The sequence below is a fragment of the Dreissena polymorpha genome, chromosome 10 (assembly GCF_020536995.1).
Source record: "Dreissena polymorpha isolate Duluth1 chromosome 10, UMN_Dpol_1.0, whole genome shotgun sequence".
NCBI classification, from domain to species: Eukaryota; Metazoa; Mollusca; class Bivalvia; order Myida; family Dreissenidae; genus Dreissena; species Dreissena polymorpha.
Genome location: NC_068364.1, coordinates 67,078,472 through 67,093,035, shown reverse-complemented (window position 1 = coordinate 67,093,035; position 14,564 = coordinate 67,078,472). Strand labels below are relative to the sequence as shown.

General features: G+C 36.7%; 1 protein-coding gene across 34 annotated transcripts in view; it reads left to right on the top strand.

Annotated features, from left to right (window-relative positions):
• The window catches only part of LOC127848917 (integrator complex subunit 9-like), a 41,961-nt gene that overhangs the window by 25,780 nt on the left and 1,617 nt on the right, over positions 1–14,564 (top strand). For all 34 annotated transcript variants that reach the window (XM_052381611.1, XM_052381628.1, XM_052381627.1 and 31 more), the window contains 6 exons: positions 1,840–1,965; positions 3,238–3,293; positions 7,020–7,169; positions 8,855–8,941; positions 10,064–10,162; positions 11,808–11,906. In XM_052381611.1, the coding sequence (XP_052237571.1) occupies positions 1,840–1,965; positions 3,238–3,293; positions 7,020–7,169; positions 8,855–8,941; positions 10,064–10,162; positions 11,808–11,906 (617 nt within the window). The remainder of the gene's footprint in view (positions 1–1,839; positions 1,966–3,237; positions 3,294–7,019; positions 7,170–8,854; positions 8,942–10,063; positions 10,163–11,807; positions 11,907–14,564) is intronic.

Genomic DNA, 14,564 nt, shown 5'->3' with positions numbered 1-14,564 from the left:
GTAGCTCTGCCGGGGTCTGTTTGGGCCCCGGTGGAGCTATGGTGCCGTACCGGTGCAGTCCAGGTTGTTCACAGTGCCACGCCGGTCGTTGTCGGTCCTTCCCGGTGACTCGCGGTTAATCTCGGAGGTATTAAACATTTTAATATTTTACTGGTGGAGCCCCGGTTGTCCCCGGTCGTCTACGGTTCATCCCGGTGGAGCACCGGTTCATCCCGGTATGGCCCCGGTTCATCCCGGTAGATGCCTGATCACGCACCGGGGCTCCGCCGTCATCATAGTGAGACCAGACCTTAAGCGCATTGTAACACGAGGTAAATTTACCGGCCGTCATGTACACAGTAAACAATAACCTGTGACAGAAACCCACTGTCAAGCCTTAACAACAATACATTGATTAGGAAATTGCGGATTTGTGCCATTGGGGTCCTACTTTCCACACCTTACGGCTGTTACAGGTGTTGATTTTACAGGTAAAATCATGTATACGAACATGAAATTCATCTCAAAAGTAGTTGGCGATAACCGATTTTCAAGAAAATCGCTTTGACAGATAAAATGTAAAAATAAAAATCCGTATGAGATAAAGAAGTATCGAAGTTGGGACATGGGATTTACTTTGACATAAGCAGAGTTTCGAGATAACATAACGAGCATCGAATGTTATTTGATAAAGAATACCGTATGCTAAAAACCTATCGTCGGTCTCTATCCAAAAGAACGTATAAGGTATTGTCACAAGGTGAAGATGCGTAATTTATATTGAGACCGACGACAATAGGTTCTCGACTCTCAACTGTCGTCTTATATATGGATTTTCGATTTTGATCGTTTCCTTTGGCCTAGTCGTGAATTTAATTATATCATAATAATGTGCATTACCATGTCGACTGTGCGCTTCGGATCATGTTGTGTCGTTGTTACTATCTCTTCCTTAAAAAAAACATGTTCTTTATTTCGCCTTTGAGAGATAACCAATACGTCTTCTGTGAGGAACGCATACACGCTAAAGCGTTGTCGTAGCGAGGCATATACGTATACTGTCAGAGACATGATCATACATAATAATACTATTTAGCCTTTATTTCTGACAACTGGGTCACCCTATACATTTCTGAACACACCAGTGGCTTAACGATACATACATCAATATGGAAATTGTAAAATTGTGTCAATTAAACATAGTTGTAAACCTTAATTGCATTTTTGTAAAATAAAACTTGACTTCGGTTTGATAAATCAGCGGTAAATTTAATGTTTAACGCATAAACCAGACACATGTTGAATCATAATTTGATGTAACAGACCTATGAAATGTCATTGTGCTTAAATTCAGAGTTTTGTTATTACAAAAGCATAATCTTACCTGTTTTGAACACAAATTTCCACTAATCCGTTCTTCGATGTCATGTGTAAGTACACAATGTTTTCGTAGTAAAACATATACCCGACTTCGTAGCGAAACGGACTACGCTTATACCTCGTCAGCCCCCAGTGTAACTTTATTTTGCGAAATATTTTGCGCAAACTCGTTGATTTTGATTATTTATTTTACTTTAAAGGTCTAGAAATGTGTTTTAATGCCTGCTAATTTTAGACGAAAATATGAAGCTGGGAAAACTAAACTGTCAGGAATGTCATACATATTGTTGTATTACAACCAATATCTCAATGAAATTGCGTGTATTAATAGATAATATAATATATTTGCATTCTTTCCCTTTTGATGTATTATTTTTTTGCGCTTAATTTGCTCTATTTGATGATAAAAATGATCAAGCACTTCATTTATAAACAAGCGTATGCTACTTTGTTTTTATGATTCATAATTCATTTTTCCAGATGTACAGAATGACTTCAAGTGTCCGTGCGTTGTCTTTACTGGTCACCCGTCACTAAGAATTGGAGATGTGATTCACTTCATTGAATTGTGGGGGAAATCTTCTGCAAATACTATCATATTTACAGGTAAGAGCTTTGTAATATCAACTTTCAGCTTTACACTTATAATCACTTGTCAAAGGCGGAGGGGTATAGAATTGGCGTTGTCCATTAGTCAATCTGTCAGTTCGTCAATCTATCCATCAGTCTGTCACAAAATTTATTTTTGGCTAATTTTTTTTTTTTTTTTATGATAATCTCAGTGCTGAGATCTTTCAAACCACTCCAATGTCTTTCATAAATCCCAAATGTTTGAAAACAACATATTTAACGAATGTGTTACCTTTAATTGAATAATTAGTAATGGTAACTATTTGTTATATGTATTCATGTGTATTACTTAGCATTACAATTTGTTGAGTTTTTCCCCAAACATTGAACTACTAGCAGCTACTGGGTTGAAATGTTATTATTAGTTTATACTCGTGTTAGATTAAACCATAAGATGTAGGCAATTTAATGATATTCCTAGTTTGTCAGGCCAAAGTCATGTACCATTATTGTGTTCATTACATTAGCTTTCATAAATTCCAAAATGTTTCAATATAACATATGTTGTGTTGTGTTGAATAGGTGTTACCTTTTATCGAATAAATTAGTAATGTTGACTATTTATTTATGTATTTATGATCAATACTTTTTATTACAATTTGTTGAGTATTTACACAACATTCGAATAGCTTTTGTGTTGAAATGTTGTTGTTAGTGTTGTAAGTGTATACTCATGATAGTTTAATCCATAATATGCTGGCAATATAATGATAGTTCTTGTTTGACAGCCTTTTTTCATGTACCATTATTGTTTCCATTACATAACCTTTAATAAATTCCAAAACCATGTCATGTTATATTTATGTTAGCTAAATTATTATTCAGGCAATACAAATTATTATTCAGGCAATACAAAGTTTTGCCCAGTCTGCCAGCCCCAGTTATTGTCCCCTACCGGTTTCACCGGAGGGGACTTATGGTTTGCGCTCTGTGTGTCAGTCAGTCAGTCAGTCAGTCAGTCAGTCAGTGAGTCTGTCACACTTTTCTGGATCTTGCGATAACTTTAAAAGTTCTTCATATTTTTTCATGAAACTCGAAACATGGATAGATGGCAATATGGACATTATGCACGTCATTTCATTTTGTTGTTACGTCAAAAATTCTGGATGCTATGGCAACAAATAAAAAAAATAAAAATATTCAGACAATGGTGGAGCCGGTAGGGGACATATATTGCTTGGCAATAGTCTTGTTATTATATAGTGTTATTGTGTTGATTGTGTAACCTTTGAAAATCCTGTCTTCCAGAACCTGACTTCCCATATCTAGATGCCCTCGGACCGTTCCAACCGTTACAGATGAGGGTAGGGGTATAGCTTGATAAGTAACAACCATATCCAATAAGGTTCATTTTTAGCTCATCTATTTTTTGAAAAAAAAAATGAGCTATTGTCATCACCTTGGTGTCGGCGTTGGCGTTGGCGTCCGGTTTAGTTTTGCGTTTAGGTCCACTTTTCTCAGAAAGTATCAATGCTATTGCATTCAAACTTGGTACACTTACTTACTATCATGAGGGGACTGGGCAGGCAAAGTTAGACAACTCTGGCGTGCATTTTGACAGAATTATGTTCCCTTTTTATACTTAGAAAATTGAAAATTTTGGTTAAGTTTTGTGTTTAGGTCCATTTTATTCCTTAAGTATCAAAGCTATTGCTTTCATACTTGCAAAACTTACTAACTATCATAAGGGGACTGTGCAGGCAAAGTTATGTAACTCTGACTGGCATTTTGACAGAATTATGTGCCCTTTTTATACTTAGAAAATTGAAAATTTGGTAAAGTTTTGTGTTTAGGTCCACTTTATTCCTACAGTATCAAAGCTATTGCTTTCATACTTGCAACACTTATTAACTATCATAAGGGGACTGTGCAGGCAAAGTTATGTAACTCTGACATAACGTAACTCTGGCATTTGGATGGAATTACGGGCCCTTTATACTTAGAAAATTGAAAATTTGGTTAAGTTTTGTGTTTCGGTCCACTTTACCCTTAAAGTATCATAGATATTACTTTCATACTTGGAACACTCGCAAACTATCATAAGGGAACAGTAAAAGGACAAGTTGCATAACTCTGGTTGTCATATTTACGGAATAATGGCCCTTTTTTGACTTAGTAACTTTGAATATATGGTTAAATTTTGTGTTTCCATCCACTTTACTTCTAAAGTATCAAGGCTATTGCTTTCAAACTTCAAATGCTTTCATGCTATCATGAGGTTACTGTACCTGGCAAGTTGAATTTTACCTTGACCTTTGATGACCTTGACTCTCAAGGTCAAATTATTAAATTTTGCTAAAATTGCCTTAACTTTTTTATTTATGATTAGATTTGCTTGATACTTTGACAAAACTACTCTTACCTGACATACCACAATAGACTCCACCCAAACCATTTCCCGTGCCCTGCCCCCCTCCCCCCCCCCCCATTTTTTTTTTTTTTAAGATCATCTCACAAATGACCACCACACCCTCACACCCCCACCCCCACCCCACCCCCCAAATTATTTTTTTTAAACGGTTAAAAAACAAATATTTATTATTATTTTATTTTTGAAATATCGTCCAACCATTGCATCCAAGAATCCCCCCCCCCCCCCGATTTTTTATTTTTTTTCACTCCACCCCTTCCTCCTTTGTGATTGAAATTTAGAGTCCCTTCACCTTTAAAAAAAATGTTATTATACTGACACAAGTTGCAAGACTTAAAGAATAGCAAACAAAAACATTTAAGAGCTTTAAGATTAGGAATGAAACATTAATTACTTTATGATATAGGAATATACTACAGCGTGTGGTCACAAAATCAATACCAGCATTAGGATACATACAAAAACCAACAATATTATTAACATGTATTCTGAGTTTACAATTATTTCTATTTGTTTCTTTGGTCATTCTTAACCTAAATTTGACTTCAGTAGGGCAGTTGTCATTTACTGGCATAAGTATATGCACTTAGTATAGTGAAGTACCAGCTAACCCAGAAAAGTATGGATACCAGCTAACCCAGAAAAGTATGGGTACCAGCTAACCCAGAAAAGTATGGGTACCAGCTAACCCAGAAAAGTATGGGTACCAGCTAACCCAGAAAAGTATGGATACCAGCTAACCCAGAAAAGTATGGGTACCAGCTTACCCAGAAAAGTATGGGTACCAGCTAACCCAGAAAAGTATGGGTACCAGCTAACCCAGAAAAAGTCAGCTAACCCAGAAAAGTATGGGTACCAGCTAACCCAGAAAAGTATGGGTACCAGCTAACCCAGAAAAGTATGGGTACCAGCTAACCCAGAAAAGTATGGGTACCAGCTAACCCAGAAAAGTATGGGTACCAGCTAACCCAGAAAAGTATGGGTACCAGCTAACCCAGAAAAGTATGGGTACCAGCTAACCCAGAAAGTATGGGTACCAGCTAACCCAGAAAAGTATGGGTACCAGCTAACCCAGAAAAGTATGGGTACCAGCTAACCCAGAAAAGTATGGGTACCAGCTAACCCAGAAAAGTATGGGTACCAGCTAACCCAGAATAGTATGGGTACCAGCTAACCCAGAAAAGTATGGGTACCAGCTAACCCAGAAAAGTATGGGTACCAGCTAACCCAGAAAAGTATGGGAACCAGCTAACCCAGAAAAGTATGGGTACCAGCTAACCCAGAAAAGTATGGGTACCAGCTAACCCAGAAAAGTATGGGTACCACTAAGAAACCTGCCATGCTAGGACTGAAATATTGTTGAAAGAAAAACATTTCCAAACTTACTTATATATTAAAAAATGTTAAGCATAACAGCAACAATTTTGTTAATTCTATTGAACCACTGTACTTGCACTCCAATTATGATTGTCATGGTATAAACATGATCAAGATCACAGGAGGGAAGCCCATAGTATTATTATTAAAAAAAATATATATATGCTATAATAGAAACAATAATATAATAATAATTATAATAATATAAAGGTTTCTATTATAGCATTATATATATATATATATATATATAATTATTATCATTTGATGTCTTTGTAGTTAATATTTTTGTGGCTAAGTAAGATGTGCATTTGGGAATGTTTGATAAACAACAAACACATACTTTCCTGCAAAATGTTGTTTATGGAGAAATGACAATTATAAAGAACCAAACTCAAATTAGTTTTCGAATTCCACTGCATCAATAATTGGCAGCTTCTGACCCACTTGTGTGACTATGAGTATTATTATTTCATCTCTGCTTTAAAGGTCCTGTCCTACAAATCCTTTTACAGACATCTTAACAACCAAAATAGAATAAAACTAGAAATGGCGCGGCAGAGGCCGACGCATATCCCCACGCCACATGTTTGACCCAGGGGGCGCCCCAGGGTTGGTAATGGGGCCATGCATAGTTGAGATTGACCGTATTGTCATAAGAGATGTTCAGTATCAATTGGAAGTAAATTGGTGTAGAAATGAAGAAGTTAATGTAAAATAACATTAAAAAATGAGTGAAAATCTCTGAACTGGCCCCACATCAACCCCCATAACTTTTGACCCAGAGGTCAGATCAAAATTCCAAATAGTGCACTGTCGCACATATGCTCATAGCTACCATGTTTGTAAGTTTCAAGGTTCTAGCGCCAATAGTATAGGAGGAGATAGTGGCCAGGATGGACGGACAGACAGCGGAGATAACCACAATATTGAAAAGCGTGGGGATAAATACACTCACATTCTAATCAGTCAAGTAATAATGGTTTCAACATTGTTGATATGATGTAATGCCCCTGGAGTAAAATTGAGTATGCAGATCTTGTTCTCAGCAAGTGTGAAGAACGCTTTTGTTTAGTGCTTTTGAAAACACAATTGATAAAGGCTTTTGAAAACACAAATTATTTAATGTCTTCCTTAAAATCCACATATTTTTCCTATAAAAAAAAACATAAGAACAAATATCATTTTAGCATGCATTAAAATATTTTGGTTGACTGGAGGTTAATAGTTTTCCGCATGTACTCTCATTAGCACTTTGGTTGCGAACTCCTGTTTTCTCTGGCAGGTGTGCTACTGCCCAATCGACACGAGCCTGAGTTTCTCACAGGCCAACAAGCTGTTAAAGGACATCAGGCCGCAGCATTTGGTGGTGCCAGAGAGCTACCTTACCCCACCCACCTCTGTCACACAGAGACCAGATCTGGTGATAAACGCTGTATGTTGCAGTGAATATGTTTTCTCATAGAAGTTGCATTAAAGGGCCTTAAATGATATGATATTAGCTCAGCTAAAGTTTTCTGATTCCCATGTCAGTTGTTTACCAATAATCTCAGCAAATGGCTCCAGGAAATGTGGAGTGGAAGCCCTTGCATTTTATTATACCACTGTTTTGATATCTGCCTGTTATATTTTTTATATCATGTCAACAGGAAGTTGTTATACCAGTAAATCTTTGAAGGTAGATCCTATTACTAATCAATTTTGTTAAAATATTATCAGATTTAACAGAACAAACTAATTCATACCAAGATGTGATAAACCGGTATTATATTTTTGACAAAAAAGCAAAAATTAAAGCAAAATTATTATTTTTTTAAATATTAAGTGCAAGTGCTCATGACGACAATATTAACATGTCAAACGGAGAACATCATATAAATCCCCCAAAAAATAAAGTTTGGTAGTGATTATATTTCATTATTATCCTGCGCCTTAGGCGAGGGATATAGAATTGGACGTTATCCATCTGTCAGTTTGCCCGTCAGAGCATCCGTCTGTCTGTCAGCGTGCCACAAAATGTATTTTTAGCTGGGGATATCAATTAAATAAATTTGCTTGTTATCCCTCGCCATAGGCGGAGGGATATTGTTTTGGTGTTGTCAGTCTGGCCGGCCTAATTGTGTCCGGAGCCATATCTTGGAAGTTCTTTGGCGGATTTCATTGAAACTTGATGTGAGTACATATATATGGATAAGAGGATGATGCATCTTTGTATCTTGAAAAAATGCTTTTTTGAGTGTCAAATATAACGTTTTTGTGTCCAGAAGCATATTTGCGGGGGATATCAATTCAACGAATTTGCTTGTTTCTGTTAAAATTTGGAAATGAAGGCATGATAAACAGAAAAACAGTTGTAATATATCAGTTCTGGCATGAATAAAACAAGAGCTTGTCAAGCCGCGCCGCTCTTTGATTCTAAGCCTCATCTGATATATAACACGATAGGGCAGTGACAGGGCAGGGACCTGTTATTCTCATTATCTCAGATTGGTTGACTTAGCACATGCTGCTCACTTATTTTTAAAGTTATCATACGATCTTTGCCACATTACATTGACATTTTTCGGGGCATATTTTCTCAACAACGTTCAGTAATAGGCCTAATGGCACCAATAATTACCCTTGCCTCAAATCAGACTTTTTAGCACTTTTTGTTCCAAGATCCTAGTTGTAAGATTTTTGCTGAACTTCATGAAATTGTTTGGGGTCTTAATATCTCAACTAAGTTTAATACTCAAGGGCTTTAAGAAATGTGCCATTTAATTGTCTAAAATTGACCTATTTAGCACTGTCCAAAGTAGATAAAATTGATAGTTGTCCACAGTACATGCAAATGTTAGTGAAGCCAAATCAAAAGTTATTTTAATAGGAAACTTAAAGTAAGTTCACAACTTTTTTTTATTCTTTCGTTGTGTTTGTAGCATTTTCTATGTCATTTGATATTATGAAAATAAAGTTAATTTTAACGGATAAATGTCTGTTTCTTAGCAATTTTCAAATATTTTATTGTCACACTTTGTGACTCATTGATTTATGAACGTAGGGGAATTAGGTCTCATCAGTTGGAAAATGTAAATACAAAGCTGCACAAATATTAAACATTTGGTGATTTTCTTTCAGGATCTGTCGCCCATGTCCTATAAGCAAGGAGATGTGATCACGCTGCCTGTCAAGAGAAAGTTTGAGTGTATAGAAATTGACCCAAAGGTATAGAAATTGACCGAAAGGTATAGAAATTGACCCAAAGGTATAGAAATTGATCCAAAGGTATAGAAATTGACCCAAAGGTATAGAAATTGACCCAAAGGTTACTCTTCTTTGTGTAGTACCGTAATTAATCTAAGTTTTCGGGCACCTCCTTTTTCAGCCAAAATAATTATTTTTCGTGACTCTAAATTTTCGGACATACTGGTTTTGCCCATAATTAATGACTGCAATTTTATCGGACAGTATATTTTACAGGGCTATATAACTAGATTTTTCCCTGTTTTCGCTTTTCTGGGACCCTTCGATCATGGGGTTTTACAACCGGATTAAGGTCATAAAACCTGGCAGAATGCCCTGAGGGCAATGGACCTTTACAATTGCGTTATTGGGTAGATTACCATGCATGTATACTGGTAATAGACAATGGTTTCACCCAACAGCATTTGAAATTAAATCATATTCAGGATGCAGTATGGTTGTTTTTTTATAACATTTTTATATACCATTTCAGGAAAGAGATTGCAAATAAGTGGTTTTATTTAATTTTAAGCAGAGAATTAAAATAAGAAATAAAATTATTGCACAATTATAAATTGATTTTATTTCATTATAATAATTAAAAAACAAACATAACGTATATGTCTCTAAATTTTCGGACACTCGTTCTTTTTGAATATTTTTCGTATCAAAATTTTCGGTCACAAACAAAAATAATTATTTTTAAGTGTCTGAAAACTTAAGAGTAATTACGGTTGTTGTTGTACTTATGCACCCATGATCAGTACTAATTGTCTTAGTAAGAATTGACTGCTATTGATATATATATATATGGATTTATTCTCTGGAGCAGTATTCAAAATGGGCTTTACAGGACATTTCTGATCAAATTTTATGTGAAATTTAATGTTGTTTGCTCATATAACAAAAAAGATTAACACTATCAAGAATATTTAATTGTTAAATACAAATTTTTATGTAAAAAGTAAAAACTTCAACACAAAATAATCAGAGACTTAATTAATTGAATAACCAATACTTTACAGAATGTCTGTGTTTTCCATTAGGAACTGTATGAATATTTGACATGTTTTCTGGGCACTGTAAGGTTGTATTCTGTTGCAGTTGGCAGCTACCCTAGAACCCATAGAGGTGAAGCCGGGCTCTGCCATCACCATGGTAAATGCTACTCTGGTCGTCAGGGACAACAAATATGTGCTCCAGGTACACGTGTTCTGATGTCTGTAGACTGTTATGATGTTGGATCACTGGATAACTTTTGTTTGTGGTGTCCTTAATGTTTGTGCAGACACTAAATTTATAGGTTTAAGGGTCATTGTTTATGAAACCTGGAAAAGCAATAGGCATTTATTAGAGCTGGTCTCAATAGTGACAAATACCCCCAAACATTGCACGCAGCAAGTTGTTACAGAGTTTTTGTTCAGCAATTCAAAGTTAAAAAAGGGCATAACCTAATAAGTAATTTACTTATGAGTTATTTACATAATTTAACAAGATTTGTTTGTGAAACACTATGTCCACCCCATATATTTGACCTTTGACCTTGAAGGATGACCTTGACCTTTCACCACTCAAAATGTGCAGCTCCATGAGATAGTCAGATACACATGCATGCCAATTATCAAGTTGCTATCTTCAATATTGCAAGTTATGGCCAATGTTAAAGTTTAACGCAAACAAACCAACAAACAGACAGGGCAAAAACAATATGTCCCCCAGTATAGACGGGGGGACATAAAAAAGAGGCTTAAATTCCAAATGTCATGGGTGTTGGTCATGTTCCCAACATGATGAAGAAAAGCCCTGTGGGCAGTTGAGAGGTGTACCGTAGTCTATGTTCCCAACATGATGAAGAAAAGCCCTGTGGGCAGTTGAGGGGTGTACCGTAGTCTATGTTCCCAACATGATGAAGAAAAGTCCTGTGGGCAGTTGAGGGGTGTACCGTAGTCTATGTTCCCAACATGATGAAGAAAAGCCCTGTGGGCAGTTGAGGGGTGTTCCGTAGTCTATGTTCCCAACATGATGAAGAAAAGCCCTGTGGGCAGTTGAGGGGTGTACCGTAGTCTATGTTCTCAACATGATGAAGAAAAGCCCTGTGGGCAGTTGAGGGGTGTATCGTAGTCTATGTTCCCAACATGATGAAGAAAAGCCCCGTGAGCAGTTGAGGGGTGTACCGTAGTCTATGTTCCCAACATGATGAAGGAAAGCCCTGTGGGCAGTTGAGGGGTGTATCATAGTCTATGTTCCCAACATGATGAAGAAAAGCCCCGTGAGCAGTTGAGGGGTGTACCGTAGTCTATGTTCCCAACATGATGAAGGAAAGCCCTGTGGGCAGTTGAGGGGTGTACCGTAGTCTATGTTCCCAACATGATGAAGGAAAGCCCTGTGGGCAGTTGAGGGGTGTACCATAGTCTAAGTTCCCAACATGATGAAGAAAAGCCCTGTGGGCAGTTGAGGGGTGTACCGTAGTCTATGTTCCCAACATATTGAAGAAAAGCCCTGTGGGCAGTTGAGGGATGTACCGTAGTCTATGTTCTCAACATGATGAAGAAAAGCCCTGTGGGCAGTTGAGGGGTGTACAGTAGTCTATGTTCCCAACATGATGAAGAAAAGCCCTGTGGGCAGTTGAGGGATGTACCGTAGTCTATATTGCATGCAGAGGAGAATATCAACCATGGTCAAAGACAGAGGTTAATATGATCCTTTTAGGGAGAGGGGCCTAATAAGTAATATTTGAACAAATTGATGTCAGTATTAAAATATTCAGAGTGAAATAACACAACTCCCTTTGCAGTTTTCCAAGATTTTTCAGAGTTTTGAAGTTGTGTTTGCATGCATGGAATTTCAGCCTTTGAACCCTGAAGACAAGCTTGCCAAGCCTTTCAAGCCCAGAACATACATCTATGGGACAATCAACTGTAAAACATTTGTGGACCTTCTCGCAAAGGTTGGTTAAAGAGATAACAATATGAAATCAAGCTTAATTATTAATTTTTTTGCACTCGACTGAATCATCAGATTTTTTAAAAACTTGTTTCTTTTCTTTAATTTTTGTACAGCAGTTAACCCCAAAAGTTATAGACCAAACTATTAAATTACTTGGCAGATTTAGCTGAAAGTTTAGATGCCTAAATACCTAACTGAGAAGGTTGTTGTTACATATGGAATTTGAATTAATTTTGGCAGAATTTTGTCTCACATATGTATATACATTCAGAGCTCCAGATAAGGATTTGGGAAATTAGTAACAGTACTGCCACTGACAGAAAGAAAAGGAGTAACACTTAAAATCAATTAGTACCTGTACTACCATATCCAAAAATACAGGTAGTACTGTACTACCCGTGTTCTTGGATATTGAAGGGTGTAAAACTAACTTCACAGAAACATTTGCAGCAATTATAATAAATATATGTAGCTTCTTAAACAGTTACTGTATTAGGTTTCCATTCTGAATTATGATGCAAATACAACTACACATTAAAACTCATGACTAATACTATTTCTTCATTTTTCTTGACAAGAAAACACAAGCCAACTAGTAAGCTAAGTAAATGAACAATTATTTCACTGTCTCATCCGTTTCCCATCGTATTTTCTAACGTTTTAAGCCACCGATGCAATCAAATCGTTTAATATTGGGGCGACAATGTCTTTTTCTGGGTTTACAGATTTAATGTCAGGATGGTTAGACGACACCGTATGTAGTCATTATATGACAACAAAGTGTTGTTTTGAACCACTTTCGGTTAAGCTGCCATTCAATTGCGCGCAGACATATTGTTTTTGACGGATTTACAAGTTACAGGAAATCACGCGACAGAATAGACATTAATATATGAACCCAGTCTACAACTTTTCGGTAATTTAAATTAACGAAAAGCGCCGTTAGGTTAGAGACCAACAAATCACGCCTCGCTGACGCAGAAGTATCAGTACAGCCTAATTTTTTTCGTAAATGCGTAAAATGGATATTAATGTCGTAATTGTACGTCCAGTTTATAAAAATAAATGCGTAAATCTTCATGAAAAAGGCGTATTTACAGCTGTACGACCCTTATCTGGAGCTCTGTACATTTATGGAGGTGTACATTTTGGCAACACTTTCTTAAACTGTGTTCCAAATGTTGATGGGGCAAATGTTTCTGTGACATTCAGTTTAAGGACAGGGATTTCCCGTTAGCGCAGTTGTTGATAACCCTCTTACCTAAATGAAAAGTATAATTAATCACACTCATCCTGATGGACAAGATTTTCCAGTTGTTATTGTGTGATGTGTACTCATCTTATGTACAATTAGGGTTAATTTAGCAATGTGTATTTATAATGTTTTGTTTTAGGTAATATGAAATACTGAATGTTTTTTTTTTATTATGGAATTGAACCTTAATATATTTTATATTTCTATTAATTGTTTAATACATTTCTAACAAGCAAATTCCGTGAATTGAAATCCCCTCCCAATTTAAAAAATATTGTGACAGACGGCTGGACAGAATGACAGACATATGGACAATGCCAATTCTATATCCCTCCGCCTTTGGTGGGGAATAAAAATGCACTGGTCCTTTTGGATTACCAGCCAGAATATTAAGCTCTTCCTGGAACTAAAACCCCTCATCAGGATGAGTTGAATTTTCGTGCCCTGGTTTTCCGCAAGAGGATAAGGAAATTGCAGCTTGTAGTCAAAATATGTCCAAAAATTTCATCTTTCTAGTAAAACAATAAGGAAGGATTGCTAGAATGAACTCTGGTTTCTCACAAAATGCAGCCTTAAGGTGCAGAACAATAAACGCTTAGAAAATAACACTTAATTTTTATGCAAATCAGCCAATTTGTGTAAAAAATAATTATTTTTAAAGATAACAAGAGTGCCAAACTGTCACAAGATACGCCCGTTCGAAGGTTTTGGACACCATGCTCAATGCTTGAAAGTGTCCTCAAGACCTAGTTATTGACCCGGCATGACCCATATTTGAACTTGACCTAGATATCACTTAGATGTAACATCTGACTAAATTTGGTGAAGATCAGATGAAAACTACTTCAATTAAAGAGCGGACAACATGCTTAATGCTTGAAATGCACTATGTGACCTCGTTTTTGACCCGGCATGACCCATGTTCGAACTTGACCTACATATCATCTAGACACAACTTCTGACCAAATTAGGTGAAGATCAGATGAAAACTACTTCAATTAGAGAGCGGACACCATGCTAAATGCTTGAAATGCACTAAGTAACCTCGTGACCTAGTTTTTGACCCGGCATGACCCATATTTGAACTTGACCTACATATCATCTAGACACAACTTCTGACCAAATTTGGTGAAGATCGGATGAATACAATTTGAATTAGAGTCCGGACAAAGTGGCGCCGTTGAAAATGCACTAATTGACCCTATGACCTAGTTTTTGACCCGGCATGACCCATATTCGAACTTGGCCTATATATCAACTAGATGCAACTGCTGACCAAGTTTGGTGAAGATCGGATGAATACAATTTGAAATAGAGTCCGGACAAAGTGGCCCCTTTGAAAATGCACTTATTGACCCTATGACCTAGTTTTTGACCCGGCATGACCCATATTCGAACTTGGCC